This window comes from Nyctibius grandis, chromosome 12, assembly GCF_013368605.1.
Source record: "Nyctibius grandis isolate bNycGra1 chromosome 12, bNycGra1.pri, whole genome shotgun sequence".
Taxonomy (NCBI): domain Eukaryota; kingdom Metazoa; phylum Chordata; class Aves; order Nyctibiiformes; family Nyctibiidae; genus Nyctibius; species Nyctibius grandis.
The window spans coordinates 18444132-18463107 of NC_090669.1; the positions used below are offsets into that span (position 1 = coordinate 18444132).

The following is an 18976-nucleotide window of genomic DNA, read 5'->3' on the forward strand; positions in this document are numbered from 1 at the left end:
GCTAAATAAGCATTTGCCAATTCACATTGCTAGGTTCTTTATTCTAGACACTGTCTCCTGTTAAATGAGAGACAAGTTAGAAATTCTCCATTGAAAAAAGGTTGGTTGTTTTTTCATGTTTTTCTCTCTGTTGGCAAAGTTCAGGTTTATTTATTTGTTTTTAAATCAGCTCATACGGTGTGCAAGTTCAGATTTTCAGTGAAATGTTACTGATTGAGAAGGTGTTGGTAGCTGGTACTTACAAACATATTGCGAAGTTTCTGTATTTTGTAGCACAAAAAAAATCTGTTGGGAGATGAGAAAGGCGTCTTATATAGGATTTTTAATATGATAAGTGAAATAATATGACTCTACTTATATGTGAAAAGATGAATTTGAGAAATAGAGCATATCATGTGGTGGTTGATATCTACCTGAATTTCTGAAAAATGGTCCTTTGCCAAGAGAGGCTCTTCTGAAGCTGCAAAGTTAAATTTGCTCTGCACTGTACTCAGAAGAGCACTATTACAGGTCACAGGCCTCAGCGAATTTGCACAGGTTGCAGTATCATGTCTTTTTCACCCGCCAGCCCCAGAGCAGAACACACAGCAACCTCGAACACAGCCACTGCGATTTGTTCTGCAAGCTAGAAGGCAGTTTGAGAGACCAGAAAACTTAAGCAGCCTATCCTGAATATCTAATTTATTCAGGACTTGAGTCATTAGTAGATATATTATCTACATTTTCTTCCCCTTCATTTATTCCTTCTTTTAAATTGTCAACAAGTATGTTAACAAGATTGGGCCCCTATGCCAGGGTCGGTCATACCTCACCCAATACCAACTCCTACCTCGGTCTGTTGACACATGGGGTCTCTAACACTGTATGTTAAAAAGATGCTTATCATAAAAATTAGAACAGAAGGTTTTGACCCTTTAATGTGACTCATTCAGTTATGACTACAGTGCATGAAGATAACAGCAGTTGCAATAACCATTTGCATTCTATACAAATATGCTGATCCTAGAGATACACCAGATGGACGCTCTTCCAAGGCACAGGCATCTGCAATGCGTACCCCAGCAGACTATCTCTCATTCTATCCCTATTCAGAAATTATCACTCAAGTATATCATTAATTTTTTGATCATATTTTGATTTTAGTGAGATTTTGACGTGTGTTTCTACATGATTACGTGCTTATCTGTATTAGGACCACTGCGCTCTCTCCATCCCCAGCTACTTCTTGTGCTTTCATTAGCTAGAGGGCTGCTTTAAACTTTTCTGATGTAGCATGTGACGGATTAAAGCTGATCTTTGCATGAGTGAGCACAGATGCAAGGAACTTCTCCTCCCTTCCTGTGTGCCCTGAGGAAAGGCCTTAGACAATAACAAATAGCTGCAATCAGCCATATAAAAAGTAGAGAAAGACCTGGGCTATGGCTGCTTAATGGTCCCAGAAGACCTTCCACCAGCAGTAGCAAAGTCAACGTTAAGAAGACTTCAGCAAAATGGGAGGAAAACGGGGAATGACAAGCGAGAGAGCACATTGCAGCAGTGCTTGGTGTGTGTTCTTCCTGTTGGTGCAGCACACTGTGAGATCCCACCAAGGCTCCCCATGACAAGTGCAGAGCAGTGGCTCTGGCCTTGCTCACTGCTGTGCCCAGCCTGCCCTAAGTTATCCTTCTTTATGCCTCTCAGAGCTTACAGGGATAACGAGTGAGAGTGGGAGGCTAAAGCAGATGATAACGGAGCGCTTTTCTCTCCTAAACTCACCCGTGGTGCTACTCAGTAGTGGGAAGGACATGAAAGGCTGAAAGGTAACTAGAGGGAAGATCTGGACTTTTTCTTGCTGAGTTGCAACTTGCTTCATTCAACGCTATTGTCAAATGCTGGGGTTTTTTTCAGTGCTTCCCACTTGCAATCACATTGTTTTTACGAAAGATTTCCATTTTATTTGCTTAAAAAGCACAGGAGAAAAGTTTTCCTGGTTCCCTGCAGAGCCTCCTGCAGTTTTCCTGTTTTGCTGAGGCCTTGGTAACATTGGATTTCTCACTGTTGATAGTACTGGTAACGAGCTGCTGGCATTTTACCACTGTGGATGCAGTGGCTGTAGTATTTTACATTTCATTGGAAGGTCTGATCGCAGGCCCTTTAAATATACTGCTGGTTTGTGCAGCCAGCAGAACTGGCCCAAGACACTGAGTAAATAGCTAGTTATTGTGTGTATAAAAAAACACACTTTGACACTTAGTTCAAATGTTCTCTCACGTGTTTTTGTTTTTTTATTGACCATCCCAAAACAACTGAAACTTTAAAAAAAATAATTCTGACAAATGAAAAGTTTTCTTCTGGCACAGCTAGCTTTGCTATGAGGAAATACCATTCCTCAGTCAGGACACTAGTATAAAACCTGGAAGACATGTTCTGCCCAAGGCGTGCCACTGCTGTGAGATCTCTGGCAAACCTCCTCACTCTCTGGGCCTGATGCCTTTGAAAATGTGAAATGATGATTTTCATTCTTTCATTTGTAGATGTCAAAACAATTTAAAAAAAAATCGTTACAGAAATTGTAAGGGACAGTACTGTATTTTGTGTATGAGGACAGAAGGCAGTAACTCCTCAGAAGCTGTTTTAAACGCAGTGCTTGCAAATAACATGGGGACAGGGTGGTAGAATTGAGGAGTAGCTGAACGTTTTAGGACTCAGACAAACATTGAAGCAGGCAACAGGCCAGCCACTCAAAAGTACAACCTCCCTTCCTTCATGTCAGCTTTTCCGCTAGCGACTTAAGTAGTTTACTTTAAACCAATATTTACTTTAAATATTATGATTAAGTGACAATAATTTACCAAGATTAAAATGAAACTCTGATAAGAATGAAGCCAAGTATACACTAGAACACTTTTTACAAGAAATACACTTTGCAAGGAGCCTGAACTCTGTTACGCTGAGATGTACTGAGGGTGTTGGACCTGTCACACGGTATGATAGTGTTTGAAGGTGGGTCTCCTGTGAAGTTTGTTACTTGAATTGTGCTGCTACAGCTGGACAATATTCTCCAATGTCATCTTCACACTACGAAGGCCCTTTGAGACACTAAAGGTCATCATTAAAACCCGATCCAGGCTTCCCAGTGTAGCTGAAGCTACTGCCATGAGGAGCTGGGATGGTACAGGACTGCTCTGCCAGGGACAACAGTCACTGGAAGCGATATCTTTCCCCTCCTCCCTCCAGACTGCAGCAGTTGCTGCTCTCTGAACTCTGCAATAGGGCAGCTGGGCAATGGCTGCTGGGCCACCGCAAGCAACCTCTAGTCTAGGACTAGCCATGACTACTATGTCCTGTACATAGGCAATTTAATTTTCTTTGGCAAGGGAAAAACTTTGACAAAATAAATGAGTTTTTGAATAAAAGCTATAAAAAAGCAACATGTCCTTTGCATTCACTGGCCCCTAGAATCCCAGCAGTCAAACGGTTCATGTGGATGTGTGCGCAAGTGCCTCTTCCATCCTGGAAGCAGTAAACAGTTCTGCAGAGGTAATACCACTCCACTTACAGGAATGGTCTTCAGCTATTCCTGAATGATCACAGACTTCTCCCTCACAAATTAGTACTTGCTTTCTGGTAGGAAACTGGATTGACACCTAATCCTGAGATGGTGGTATGCAAGTTCTCTTGATGATGAGTGTAAAATCTGCTTCAGAGTCCTGCAGATTAAAAGTTTGTAAAAGAAAATCTTGGGAATTGACTTTTCTCTACAAAACTTCTGCTTACAGGTTTTTCAGCTCTAACCAGAAAAATAGCTGAGCTAATGCACATCCTGCTAAGGAGTGCAAATGGTGAAGTAAATGGTGTAGTAAATACTTACGTTAGATAGACTGTCAGTGACAGCCTCTAAAATATTTGTTCCTCCTGCCTAATGACTCTCTATCATTTCTTACGATTGATGGGATAAAGCTATTCAACTCCTACCTTCTATACAAAAGATATATTTCCTTTGTAGCTCCTGTGAGGAAGTGGCACCAGTTTTGTGACCATTATTTATTATATCCATGAGGCCGCCTAGCCAGTCCCGTGATTCTCTTTCATGCCTTGCTTTATTCTTCAGGGGAAGTAATCAACACTTCATTACCAAATATGACAATAAGACAGGATTGAAGTTTCCAATGCTGTAATTAAGAAAGTGTCAGTGTCAACACTATAAATTCCCTTTTTGAGGGATTTATGACTGAAATGTAAAAATTTTAGTCCCAGCTGAAAACCTCTCTTTTCAGATCTTATAGTATGACTTGTGATTATATTCTTTAACAATTCAAACAGCCTTTTAAAATTGTAAGAAGAAAGTTAAACAGAAAAAAAAGAAAAACAGAAAAAAAAAACCCAGAAAAGAAAAAAGGAAGGAAGATTTTATTCTTCTCTTTAAACACGCGTGCTTTGCTGGGGCCAGATTCTTCAACTCAGAGAATAATTTTTCCACATCTCTCCTCAGCACATGTATACAGGCTTTTTTTTTGCTACAAGAAAAAAGGACTGAACATATGACCTGATAATTATCTGTGACTGTGAGGCCCATATTCCTTACAGGATATTCTGTTGTCTGGTTTCGAGGTTTTAAAGTTGGATGGCAGAGTTGTTGGTTCTGACAGTAACTTGAATCTTCAGTTGTGATTGTGAGGGTGTCTGAGTACTCTTCTGGTGTAGTTGCTGTGCTGAGTAACAGCTGGTGTTTCTAAAAGTTACTGTTTTATTGGTTGGTTTTTAAGGATTGCTTACTCCATCTATATGGCTGAGATTTTGTTACATCCAGCAATTTATGGAATTCAATGTTACGATACCCACTGCAGCTATAATTTTCTTCCACATGCGTATTTTCTTTGATTGTATAATGACTCTTCAGCTTTAAGAGAGAGGGTTTTATCAGGTAAGTCTAAGGTTGTGCAAGAAATGTTGGGAGTTGATAGGTTTTAGTCTTCCTTCCGGCACATCACTGAGGCACACTGAAGTATGTCTAGACCAAAGTCCGGTATACTTGCAGCAGTACCTAACTTCTGCAGCAAAGTCTCTGAGTATCATAAAGATGGTCAACTCCCTGCCTGTGTGGCTTGTGGGTTGTTCAAGGGTGCTTCCTGTGCTGAAGCTATGCCACATGACTGGTGGGGAGACTGTTGGTACCTGGCCTAGTGAAGCAGAACCAGGAGGGGCTGCTGAAGCTATTTGCTGGAACTTAGATTGACTGTCAACATACCCAGATGAATCCTGGATCTGACAGCTGGGATTCATAGAATACTGTTACCTCCTGCTTGTAAAATGCCCTGGATCACCTGCACCCTTCTGTTCTCTGGTGTGTACCTTGCGGCTTCGACCATAGGAATGTTTTGGTACTCAGCTTTTGCAGCTGGGTATGTTGGCCACTTGGTGCTAGTATTCTGTCACTGTTCATATAATTTCAAAGGCAGCTTCAACATGAAACATTGAAGGTTTTAAAGATTAAGAGCTAAAAATAAAGCATGGGAGAGACACCTTGATGCGATTGATACATATTCTGCTATTCTCATTCTTTTACTATCATGTCTCCTGTAGGATGTTGTCCTGTTAATTTGTAACTGCGTCACACGTTACAGAGAGGCAAACTTTTCCCAGGTTTGGCATCCAGAAAAATGTGAGGTCTTTAGCAAGACGGTTCATGAAATAATGAACAATGACAAGATTGTAATGGTCATCTTTTTATTTTGCATTTAAAATGATCCACACCTTTCCCAGGTACTGGGTTTTAGACTTTTTTCCTTTTGTGGTTGTGTATTTTGAATGCACACTCCAGTTCTGTTCCTGGTAAGTCATACTCATTTGAAACCTTTTGGTGCTTTTAACTGTGATAAAGCCTTTTTAGTTTGCTTTTGGGAAGTTTCCCAAATCGCTGCTACAGCTTTTGCTGGATACAATGCACATTTTCTTCTCTATCTAGGTAGCTAAGTAGTACTGCTGATTGTGTTTGTTGCAGAACTTGTCACTACCCCATTCTAGGTATCATTTTGTTTCAGTACTTTCTGCACGTATAGGATGAAAGTATAATAAAAAATAATGTTTGACTACTTTTCAACCATTTATAAAGCCAAGTAAAATTATGGAAAGGTTTTTTCCTCTCAGTAGAGTAGATTATATTCTAGTCTGTTAAAAGGCACGTCCTTTTCACTCCTTTGTGTCAGCTACCGGTGTTGGAAGGAGAGGAGATGAAGAGCTATCTCTGTCAGACTTAACTTCAGTGTTTGAGAACCAGCATTTGGAATATGGGTTCTGCCGTTGTAACGTGGAGCGGCCCTTGCAGAAATAGCCAAGTTTCCTCTGCACAGGGAAATCTGTTCCATGCAGACACTGTACCATCCCTAGCTTTGGTTTCTAGGTATTTATTTTGTAGTCTTCTGAACTGGCATGACTTGTTCCCTGTGCTAACTTTGATATTCTGCCTATGGATGCAGGAATTTTCCCCAGCTTTATCAAATATGTCTGGAATAAGACTGATACCTCAAAAGTATCTGGGCTTGACCTGAAAACAGCAGGTCATGCCCTATCACTACTTTTCTGAATCCCCAACTGGGAAATACTTTTAGTATTACCAATTGTAAGCTGAGGTGGTTGCACTAGAATGCACTTTGTAGTGGATCCCATAAAGTGAGTCAATTTTTTGAAAATGTAACTGCAGCACCAGTGAAGTTTTGAAGCCTTTATCTAAGCTCACTCTCTCAAGGTACTGCTCAATCATTTAGCGATTCTCAGCCGAACTAGTGAAATTTCCTCTTCAGATGAGCAGAACAGAGCAACCTCAAATGGCTGGACAGCAGACGGCCTGGCAAGGGGGCCGGCACCGCGCCCCTCCTTCCCGCCTCAGGGGGTGGCTGAGGGGGACGGGGGAACGCGGCCGCGCCCGGGGCCCGAGGGGACAGTGGCAGCAGCCTCGAACCAGCCCCGGGGGAGGTGGAGGGATGGGGGCGAGGAGCCCTGAACAGTCCCGGCCCGGCTTCCCCCGCTGAGGGCGGCAGGACACGGCAGAGCCCCCGGGCGGGCGACCGGCCGCGGGCTGAGGGGCGACCGCGCCTCCAGCCGCCGCCCCGGCCCGTCCGGCCCCGCGCGCCAGTAGGTGGCCGGGGCGGGGGGGATCACGTGACCCCGCCCCTTCCCGGTTACGGCAGAAGCAGAAGTGGGAGCCCCGGAGAGGCGCGGCGGGGCGCGGGGAGCTCGGGCACCGGCACCAGCAGCTGCCGGCACGGCGTCGCCGCGGGAGGTAGCTCCCCTCCGCCGCTGCGCAGGTGAGGGCGTCCCCGGGGGCGCGGGGTGGCCCGGCGGCGAGGGGCAGCCCCGGCCCAGCGGCTCGGCTCGGGCCCCAGCGGGCAGCAGGTGCCGCAGCACTGGGGTGGGGCATCCGTGTGTCCTGCGCGGTTTGGGCCTGGCGGGGAGCGTGGGCGTGAGGGAGGGTCTTGTGAGGGGAGGCGAGGGCTGTCGGCGTGAGCGGGTTCCGTGAGAGGGCTGGGCAGCAGGCGAGGGCTGCGGGGTGCGAGGGAGGGCTGTGGAGGGTGCCGGGCCCGGAGGGGGCCAGGGAGGCTGGGGGTTCCCTGCGGGGACCCTGCCATCCCGCACCTTGTGGCTGCCCGCTCGCCGCCGTAGGCCAGCCTGCCGAAGAAGAAGGAAGGAAACCTTCAGAGTGTTGGCGTGTGCCTGACAGCAGCCCCGCACGGCTCTGCCCAGGGGTGAGGGCCCCAGCCTGGGGCCAGGGCTTCGGTCCCCGCCAGGCTGCCGCAGGTGGGCAGCTGTCTTGCTGTGGTTCCCCTCCCCGGCGTTTTGCCAGACCGCAGGACTCTGAGGGCAGCAGCTGTGCCTCAAAGAGCGTTGGTTGTTATTAATTATTAGCGCTGTGGTACTGAACTGGTGTTGCTGGTGAATACCCATACTGGTGGTGCTGTGCTGAGGCAGTGCCTGCTGGGGTGAGGTGACGTCTTAAATGCACCCAAAGGCAGAGCTAGGGGCAGAGGGTGCAACAACCCTTTTCCAGGGCACAGAGCACATGGGAAAACTTAGAAATTGACAAGTCAGACTTTGGATTGCACTTCTTGGTTGACCTTGTGTGCCTGGAAAGCACCTGCTGTGTCATAGGGGTGAATTATAACAGTACGGATTCATCAGTGCTTATCTGAGATGTTCTTTGCTAACCCGTTCTTTTATAGTTTGCCTCTACTACAGTTTTTCCTCTCTGTTTTATCACAAAGAGAGTTAAGAGTTGTAGACTGATCTTCAGATAAGAAGGGTTTGTTTCTGAAACTCTCAAGCACTGTAATGAAGTAAAACTAAATATACAGGTTTTTGGGTAGCTTAAGTAGGGTTTTTTTTCCGTGTCCATGTTCACTTGGTTACTTGCAGTGAGTCTTTATGACTTTTTAGTCCAAATCAGTCAGGCTTTTCAAAAAACAACAGTATCAAAACTACTCTCACACAAACAGTAACAAATGGTCCCAATTCTGCATGTGGTACAGGACACCATCAAGGTTTTACTCCTGTAGTGCCTACAAACAAAGGGAAAGAGTCGTGTATTGGTGTCTGTCTAAACTAGAGCTTATGTTTCTGTGATTATTAGTTCACTTGTTGAATCGTGTAAGTGATGCTGGACCTTTGTACTTCAGGCTTCAATAACTCTTCAGTAGAAGAGCAGTCATGCTTCTATTGTGCATAAGGGTGTCTTGTAGCTCATACCCCGCTGGTTTAGATGTATCCAGATCATGGGGTGATGAGGGTCATTGCGGAGTTCTGCTGTGTGAACGGGTAGAAATATTGTTGATTCAAATAGTTGTGCAGTAATGGGTGTAAGAAGGCTGAGGGGCACCTGCGGGTGAGTGTAAGAAGAGTCAATATTTAAAAGGTTAGAACTAATATCAAGGGCTGCCATTAGTTCTTTTGGGAGGTCTAATGTGTTTTACTGTTAGGAAGCTCTCTGTGACGTTATACTTAAACTGGAGCCGGTAGCCGAAACAGTATAGAAGTGGTCAGTTAGATTGATCAAATATTATGATATTCCTTCCACCTTTTCTGAAGAAGTAGATATCCTCAGCTACAGTATTGTTTCATAGTAAGTTAAAAACTTGGCTTATGACTTATTATTTAAGTTAGACTAAAAACACCGTTCGCTCTGGTTTTGGAAGAAAGAGCTACTTTAAAAGGGGAAGTCCAGTATATTATATTCAGCGGAAACTGTTTAAGAAGCTACCTCTGAGAGGCAGTTCCTTTGTACTAAGGGACTAATCTCTCAAAAAACCTGCTGCATTGCCTTTTATTAAATAGCTATGTTTAGAAACTCCTTTTCTTGTTGTTCTAAGTCATGTTTCGTTTTATAGCTACACCTTGTACTGTAAAAGGCAGAGCAGCTGTATTTAGGTTATCGTCTCCTGAAAAACTATACTCATTTAAAAGTGGAGGTTTTTATTATTGCAGTGAAATGTTACTAAAATGGTTAAACCTTGTTCCAAATCATGGCATATTCATTTTATTACAATTCTTAATGAAAAGAGCAAAGTGAGAAGGCAGGGTTTGGTTTTTTTCTTCTTTTTTTTTTTTTTTTTTGGTCAGAAAACCAGCCACTGTACAAAGATTTTAATTTAATTTTTTATTTTCCCCTCCTTTCATTTCTGTTATTACAAGTCATTGTAGCAAGACGACTATGGCTGTCTTGTTAAATGCAAGCCTGTGATAATTTAAGTGATTATCTGATTAGTTCCAGGGAGTCAAAAGGGATTGGTTACATTCTGGCTAAAATCTGTCGTTGCTTACTACCCGTAGAAGTTGTCTGCTCCCTCCCAGTTGTAGGATTGGAGTATATATATTTTTTTCAGTATTATAAGGAAAGGGTACTCCATTTTCTTATCACAATAACAAGCTTGTAGATATTAAACACCAAATAACCTGTATAATGTTTTGCAAAACATGGAGTGAGACATGGTTCCTGCTGTAGAGCACTTCAGGTTCACTGGGCAATGCAGAAGAGGCCACCCTGCAGGTAAGAAGGGACTATTGTTTGCTTCTCTGTTAGCTTACAAAAAAAAAAGTGTTTATTGAAGTGGTAGAATTTAAAAAGGGATTGGAAAGATCGCACTGGACAGCTTCAAGGTCAGTCAGATTGCTCTGAAAGCAGCTAGTGATGTGATGTTGAAAGACAGTTTTGTGATATTAATGAGAGGGAGCAGAAAAGAGCGCTCTTTAGTGAAGAGCAGGTCAGGAGATAGTGACATGGGGTGAGGGGGAGGAGGGTTGGAAGAAGTTATGAAGGGGAAGCGAGAAGTGGTCGAATTAGCTATCAACACAGAAACTGAAACTGCCTGTGATGAAGAGTAGTGGACTGAGGAGAGAGGAAGAGAACCAGAGGAGATGCTGTGGCTGCTGATCGCGTGTGTACAGAATTCTTCAAACGTGTCCTACTCAGGGATGTGGTTAAGGGGGATGGTTGGGAACTGTGTTGGCAGCAGCTTCTGCTACTTGTGTGAAAATGATACGGTTCCTTCTTTGTGCATGGATGAAAGAGCAGGTTCTGGAGCATCATGTTTGTAAATAATCTCGCTGAGGAGTAATCAGGTTTGTGATTAGCTGTTTAGTGCAATGGTGTGTGGGAGACCAAGGCACAGAAACTTGCTAATATTTATGAGAGCTACTGCGTACACATCTCTCCTTTGGCTGTTTTGTGCCAAGATGTGTTCCAAGTGTATGCCCACAAATACCTGCCACCTGACATGTGAGTAAGGAAAAGCAGGCTTTGTAGGAGAAACACAGCCATGAAGTTTTAAAAGTGCATAAACTGAGGCTTTTTAGACATAGCCAACATTTGTTTCAGTATTTGTATTTACTCATATTTTCCCCTCATTTTCTCTACAGCTCTCAAAAAGACAGCTGGTTTAAATTCTCATATAGGTCTCATAGGTTTAAACTCTCACATAGTGCAAGAGTTTATGCAAGCTGATGTTATTATTTCTTGTGTTATCTTGTCGTTGGATTGCTAGACTTCATTTATCAGCACTTCTTCGCTCCTCCTGATGTAGTATCGAGAAGACAGCAACACTGTCTGCAGAGCCTGTGAGGCTTCTCAGATTTGAGGTGTCTTCAGGCAGCAAACTGACGCTTCTTCACTAATACAGGGCAAGAAGAAGAACAAACCTGCTGCAGTTCACCATGGAGACAGCATTTTGGGTATCTGAAGATAGCATTGGGAATATAAAAAAAAAAATTAATCCCAGGAGAGTAGAAAGATTTTGACTATGATTCGAATCTGTTACAAATATCTGTTTTCTCATGTTGGTATCTAGATTGTCAATACTTAGGACAAAATGGTTTTCCAGATATTTGTTACAGTAGTGGAAATTAAATTATCCTCAGTTTCAAGAATTAAAAGTTTGACTTCCAGCTCGCATAGAACTCATGAGGTTTTTTATGGAACATGATTCTACACATACCTTAAAACAAAGAAATTCTTGTAGGAATGGTGATTTCTGATAAGAGCTACTTCTGTCTTTATGTCAGTTAGAGAAAATCTCCATGAGCAAAGGTATCTCACTCTGTATAAAATAAATAAAAGCAGATCTGATGCTTGAAAGGAATTTGGTGGGGTCGAAGTGCATGTTTTTTGATGTCTTAGGAGACTCTTGAAGTCATCAAATAGAAATAAATATAGTCAGGGTTGGAACTTTGTTTGAGGAAGTCTTTCTTACTTTGGATCTACGCGTAACAGTTGCTATTTTCTGAGGAAAAAACAGTATTGCTATTAGAAGGCTCCAGAGGTGCATTCTTACTTCCTAGTGCTATGAGGTGCTGTTCTGGTAAAAGTGCATCTGGACAGAATATGTGGTGTGTTATGCTTATATTTTACATTTCACATTTCATGTACATATATAATTTGTGATATACTTACTACAGAAAACCTGCTAGATATTACAGAAGAGGATTCTATTCATAATTGCACTAGGTACCATTTTTGGCTATCTAATCAAGAGTTGCTTGTGTAACCATCCCAGGAAATAATCCTTCCTTGGCTGCCGGTTATATGGGCAAAAAAGTTGGAGGCTTGGTAAGGGAGATAAACTGCCAGGGTCAAAGCAATTTGTGTAGTATAATTGCCTTTAATAATCCCGAGACTTTAGAGATGCAAATCTGTATTTGTAGTGATGGGGGTGTACATGCAGTTGAAGGTGTGCATGCATAAAAGCGTACAGGGAGTTACTCTTTTTAATGTGATTTTTATGTATTTGGGCTGAACAGATGTTGGTTTACTTTATTTTGGTCTGGAACACTGGGTACTTCTCTGTTAGAAGACTGAGGAAGCAGTGGTATGGTGCAGCTGGAAGAGAGGCATTGGTCTTGCTGAGGTATTTAGATCACAATTCATTGCGTGCAGTAGCTGCTCCACCCAGCTCTGTGTTTTTAATAGGTTTAGCAGCAGCGCATCTACTGAAGTGTCACTGGAACTGACCTATGTGAAGACTGTACTTTCTTCCAGGATAAAACAGCAAGGATGCTGTTTATGTTAGCCATGTATCTGCCTTGTATTTGAATGGGCAGGAGTCTCTTTAGGTAGCTTTAACTTACACAAATGTGATTTTTTTAAAGAAATAAAAATGCTGATTTAAATATTGAATTTTCTCCCTTTTCTTTCTTTTTTTCTTTTCAGGACACTGAAAACCGTAAAAGTTTGATTTTTTTAAAAAAAGAAAATGCCCAGAAAGAGTATAGACTATGGAGTGCTGCCAGAGTATGAGAAAAGCCAGATCAAAAGGACCTTGGAGTTGGGAACTGTTATGACAGTATTCAGTCTGAAGAAGAGTAGTCCAGAGAGGAGGACTATTCAAGTCATAATGGAAACCAGGCAGGTAGCATGGAGCAAGACAGCTGACAAGATTGAAGGTTTCTGTGAGTATTTGCAAAGTGTACCTGAACTTAGAGTTGCTAATAAATTGATGTAATTGTCAAATATTAATTTAATGAGCATTTGTTAACATAATGAAGTTTTTGGCTGAAAAGAGTTTGGTAATTTACTGAGAATATTCTAAATTGTTTCAGTGTAGGTGAATCTTCTGTGGCTCATTATATAGGTATCTAACACTGCTTAAATATGATTAACATGTTTTTACCCAAAGCCCTGTTCTCAAAATTTTAATCTTTGAATATGATCGTTGGAGAGCTGGGAAGGCTGAGCAGGTGTATATGGTACTGTTTCAGTGCTACCCTATACACGGAGTGACTGTGACTGGCACGAGTTGCTCCAGTAGTGCAACAGACAGGAGCCATGCTCCTGGTGTTCTCCCGGGGTGTGAATGCACGCTAATGTGAGAGAAACCACGAAGGAGGAGAATGGAGTTTGTCTGAGTTGTGGATTTTTAGAAGGGTTTTTTGGTAAATACACAGTAAGTTACAAATGCATCAATCTGTAAGGTTGCAAAGACAGGCACTGAGAAATTGCATGGTTTTTGGATTGTGCAGCTTCCCTTCGTGCTTCTTACTTACAGGTATTAAATCTGTTTGCTACTGTTTCCATTGGTTCCTCTCTTATTCCTTGTGGAGACTGACTTACAACTGGAAATACAATGTAATGGAATGAAAGACTGTTTGTCTGGAGGATGTTTTTATCATTGGTGGTGAAAATGTGGTCATATGCAGTGTTCTGGGAAAAAGCAAACAAGTCTGGACACCTTAATTAACAGGTACTCTGGATCATAATCTTGCAGTGCCCCAGTTTCTCATTTGGAAAATGAGGGTAATTATCCCTTCCTATAATGATGTGTGTGAATGCAAGTACATTACTCGTTCTGATACGCTCAGATCCCAATGTAAGGTGTGCCAAAAAAAGTCCCCAGAGGAGATGAATAATTCAGATATGAGAGCATGGCTTGAATATGCTTAGAAATAAAGCCTGGGGTTACACACAGAGCAATAAGATTAAAACAAAGTAGAAAATGACCACTTAGTGGGTGAACAAGGCATTAGAGTCCTCTGGCAAAAACAATACGTGATCATGTAGTTGAAGACTTACTGTAGCCCTTTGCACAGAGGGGCCAAATTTGAGGCTGTACAGACTGTGCATTCCAGATTTTGGGGTGAACTTTTTCAGTGCTTGACTTGTAATCTTCTTTTATCAAAGCTTCCTGGGGGTGGCATTTGTTTGTGGTAACACATCCTGATAATTAAATAGTTTGCTCTATGCATAGATTTTAACACTTTTAAAAGAAGGTGAGCATTGTAATTTGACTCTCATACCTGGATAACCCAGCAGGGTAATGACTTGCTTCCAGTTACACAGTCATTACGAGAACAGGGAATATAGCTACAGATCTGTGATTTACCCGAAGGCCATCTGCCTCTCTTCCCAAAAAATTGTGGTACTGCAGCAGTTTTTTTAATTGAGCAATACTTAAGTGACCTTTATAATGATGAAGACTTTAGGTCTGAGAATGTCATGCTCTAAAGCACAAATATGCAAAATATTGTTTTGTTGTCTTAAAAAGGAACAAATCTGCCCAAAACCGACACGTATTTTGCAGGCATTGTTTCAGAAGATGATGTGAACAGTTGTTAGAATTTACCATGAACTGTATCTGATCTACTTGAAATGAAAGTCACTGCAGCTTTAACTTGCTGACAGTGTTTTTGCTGAAGAGGAAGGAAATATTTTATTTATTTATTTATTTATTTACATTTGCTATTGCTTCTTTTGACTGAGGCTTAGGCTTCCTTTTTGCTTGAAAAGTGGGAATATTATGGATTTGAAGCTTTCATATTTGATAATGAAATGGATGAGCTTCTTGAATACCGGTGATGGGAATTAAAATCTTTATTTCTCTGGAGCTATACTGAGGAGATGGTACCAACTTTGTGATAGGAGAAAAGTTGTTTTGGCTTGTGTATATAAATATATATATATGAATGTCTCCAAGTATTAACTGGTGAATTGCATTGACTTTGTGAAAAATAAGCCCCACTTTTTTTTTAGTGGCCAAGGACATAGAATTCTAATCTCAAGTATTGTATTGTTTAATATGCTTGTGCTGTACAAGGAATAATATTCATGATGAGATCTTAATGGTTGCTATTTGCATGTGCTACAGTCCAATAAGAATTAATATTAAGTATGGGTGGGAAAGTTAAGATGGCTTCCTGTTGTGTGTGTGCCTTTTAACTCAAGTTTGGCAACTGCTCTTTACAGAAGGCAGAAAACTGAATGTTTGCATCTGCTATGGGGTTTGTGTTTCTAAATCAGCTAGTGAGGAGAGTTCTTAAGCTTTGGGACATAAAAATAGGCTGCTAATAGATAGAGACCAACTTTTATACTTTATTTTGATACTCTTCCTTTGGAAATTAAGAAAAAAAGGTGTGTTTTTTTTTCTCTCTCTAACTGCCCTGTATAACGTTGGGAATTTTGGATGTCATAGTGCTGACTTTCTTCCTGGTGATCTGTAGATGTGTGAAGGACACTCAAATTCCTCTAAGCCAGAGTTGCTCATCATTATTACAAGGGCCCTTTTCAAGTTTGGATAATAGTGGAAGTGATTTAAGATAAGCCTCACAATAACAAAAAGGCAGCTACTCTTATTCTGGAATAAATTGACCTGTGAGAGGGAGATGTAGGATTAGCTATACTGATACAATGTTTAGACAACCCCATGGCCCCAAGCGTGGCAGCACTGTGTATTTCAAATTGCATTGCTCTTGAAAGGGTCCCTTTTGTTAAAAACCTGTCAGCATTTCTGTTTAGAATAGAGCAAAAGAGTTGCTGCAATTATGGCTGTTTCCTGCTCAGTGCAGATGTGTTTTTCTGGATGAGTAAGTAAAATGGAGATACCTTTCTTTAGAAAACTCTTTCTAGACCCAGACCTTTGGTGTGGTAACAAGTGAGGATATACAAAGGCTAGGAAATCTGTTTTAAACAGTCTCTGTCTTCATTGTGCGGCTCAGACCACACAATGTCTAAGTACTGGAGATTTTACATTGACCTTCTGAAAGACTTGAGTCACCATATACAAAAGGAATTTTCTAACAGAAATGAACTGGGGAGAAACCTCTGTCTTTTCCTCTAAATGAGAGAATACAGGTTGTTTGTGTCCTTTAGGGAAGGATATGCTATTTCAACAGTAGATGAAAAGGCCGAATTTTAAGCTGATACATATCAAGTAAGTCCCTTCACTTTAATAGAGCAAATGAGGTTTTTGATCACTTTTCTTTAGCTTGGGAGTTACTGCAGTGCTGAGGGTGGTGCTACACAATTTCTTAATTCTTCAAGCACAGGGTTTTATTTTAGCTTCTGGTAAGTTCTAGCTTTACAAATCAGAGAGGGAGCACTATGTACCAGGTCTTCTACTAGTACTAGTCCTTCCTGCCCACCTGCAAGAGAGGGGAAGGAACAACCCATCAGTGTCTGCTCATACCCTTCGTGAGTTGCCCTGATGGTGCAGGTAACCTGTGCATGAACAGTCTTTCTTTCCTGTAGAGCTGTGCAGCCAAGAGTTGTTCAAGTCAAGTGAGTTCTTGGATGGTATTTCAGTTTTCATGAGGTCAAGCTGGCTGTTGAGCTTGTCCAAGCTAGTTAGAGTTGCTGATGACAGTAGATTTTGCTGTTTGCAAGGAAACTCTGATCCTCTTGTACAATCTGTGTTTCTTGGGTTTACTGTGATTCTGGTGTTGAAAAATGTAATGCTTTGTGCACCCAAACAGATTACATTGAGTGACTGTGAGGTGTATTTCCTTTCTTTTTAGCCTGTAAAGTTAGGAGAAACTAGTAAATGAGCACTTTTCAATAAAAAGTTAAATAAAATTTGTCCATGTTTTCCATTTTGTGGGAGCTTCAAGTTTCTAGATCAAAAGGGAAAGATTAGCAATGGAAAGAGAGAGTCTGCCCATCCTGGAGTGTTTTTCAGGTTTAGTGGAGGCCGGGAAGGTTTTTTAGTGCTGCTGCTCTTTTAGTCACCTGCTAAGACTGCAGAGTACCTTATGCTTGCCTTTCCTACATCAGCTGGGTCCAACACAACCCATTGTCAAAATCAAAATGGATAGAAGGGAGCAATGCACCTTTGAGAAATGGTTTTATCATGGATGTTTGGCATGCAGGGTTTCATTAGTATAGTAAAATGAATGCCAGCAACACGTGCTTCCTTATGTGAGCCTGCAGAGAGCTATGCAGATAGCTGAGGGAAGCAGGTCTGAGCTAGATGTGACTGTGTTCACCCATGCTTGGGCTTCTTTTAGTCATCTTGCTATTCTTCTATACATAGAGACATTTTAGATGCCCTAATAGCTCTAAGATCATCTGAGGGAAATACTTGTAGGCACTGGCTAAAAAAATGTTGGAGCTTTTTCTTCTGCCCCTTACTTATTAATGGCATTTCTTTGTATTCTGCATTGTCCTCATATTAAACTGTCAAAGATAACCTGAAGTTTGCTAGGTGGGCTATGGGACTCCTCATGGGACTCAGAATCTCAGTGCTGTTGATCCAAAGTTACCTAGGTCATCAGTGCCAGAAGAATGGTTTCACTTCTGATACAGATGTTTTTCCCTTGAGGAGTTGTGTGGGTTTTGTTTGGTTGTTTTGTTTTCTTTATTTGTTTTTTTTCCCTCCCCTGTTGTGCTTTGTATGTTGCAATGTGGTATTAATACTTCATCAGGTCACCCATGCTTTGAAGCCACTGTGTGGGTTTTTTTTTTTCTCCCATTTATATTTCTTGGTGTGCACACTAACTCTGGTTTCAGTGGAGCCTCTGTCATTGATTTCAGTAGGAGAAATTTGCTCCGTTTCTTGGATGAGAAGTAAGTTTTGGTGAGCATTGCAATAGCCCTGCCCCACGGATAGACTGACCTGGTGAAAGGTTAGCGACTCTGATGCAGAATGCACGGGGTCTTGGGGAGTGAGGGTTATAAATAGGAATGGTATTTCTGACTGTGTGTGAAATACCTTTGAGGTGGTATTTTCACAGCCTAATATTAAGCAGATAACTTACAAGGCTAGTCTCACCTCTCTGCCCAGATAGTCAGTTGAGAGACTGAAAGGCTCCTCCAGAGCAAAGTTTAGTTCCTGCTCTGAATTACTCTCTGCTGGAGTCTCTTGCTCTGGCCATTGAATGTATAATAACACCAGCTTCCTAACTCTGAGGCAGCATGCTTTTTTTGTGCTTTGTTTCTTTCATCTGTACAGTTGGTTTAAGTATGGGAGTTCTGTTGCAAAGCATTGTAAATGTAAGAGTGTAATTTGAACTTTGAGAGGAATTTTGAGTGTAAAAGGCAGCACAGAAATAAAGGAGCACTTTTTGCAGGGCCATGGGTCTGAAACCCATGGCACTAGATCTGCAGCTGGTATCAGATACCATTGCCAGGAAAAATAAGCAAATCTCTTAGAAGTCTAGGGTGGACCACAGTCTTCCCCCACCACTTCTCCTTGCTGTAGCACAGCCTGATTTAGAAGCTGCCTGGTGCTAGGGAAGGCATTTGGCAACTTTTGTTGGGTGGCAGGGGAAAGCGTGTGTGGGGGGGAATGTGTTTTTCATTGAGTGATACCCTAGTGCAGGTGGGACCCAGTATGACTTGGCTATGGATCGTGTACCCATAGGTTTTATTGACCGTTGTACGTTCATGGGTTTGCAATTTAAGAACTACAGATCTTGGTGACTATAGTAGAGCTAAACTAACTTTTGCTTTACCAACGCAGGAGAGAAGGAAGCTTCAGTTTCCTTGTACGGAGGGAACTGATTTGCTTGTTTAATTTGTAATGGTCCCTTTTCTTGCAGAAACTAATTTATGCATACTAGTTACATGACTGTGAGCTGTGACTTACCAGCATGATTTGTTGCAGTGTGTTGCTCAGCGTGTCACTTCCTTATGGTTCTGCTGTGTATTTTTATTGTGCGTTTACCCTTTACAACTGTGCGTCGGTCTGCGTGGTGGCCCTTGGGTCACACACACCCTGTGTTGTTCCTCCCCACTTCAAACTGTCAC

General features: G+C 42.0%; 1 protein-coding gene across 1 annotated transcript in view; it reads left to right on the forward strand.

The window, feature by feature from the left end:
- Positions 1 to 7197: 7197 nt before the first annotated feature.
- PLCG2 (phospholipase C gamma 2) overlaps positions 7198 to 18976 on the forward strand; it is a 63111-nt gene continuing 51332 nt past the window's right edge. The window contains exons 1-2 of the mRNA XM_068411117.1: positions 7198 to 7283; positions 12671 to 12909. Coding sequence (XP_068267218.1) covers positions 12714 to 12909 — 196 coding nt within the window. The 5' untranslated portion in view covers positions 7198 to 7283; positions 12671 to 12713. The remainder of the gene's footprint in view (positions 7284 to 12670; positions 12910 to 18976) is intronic.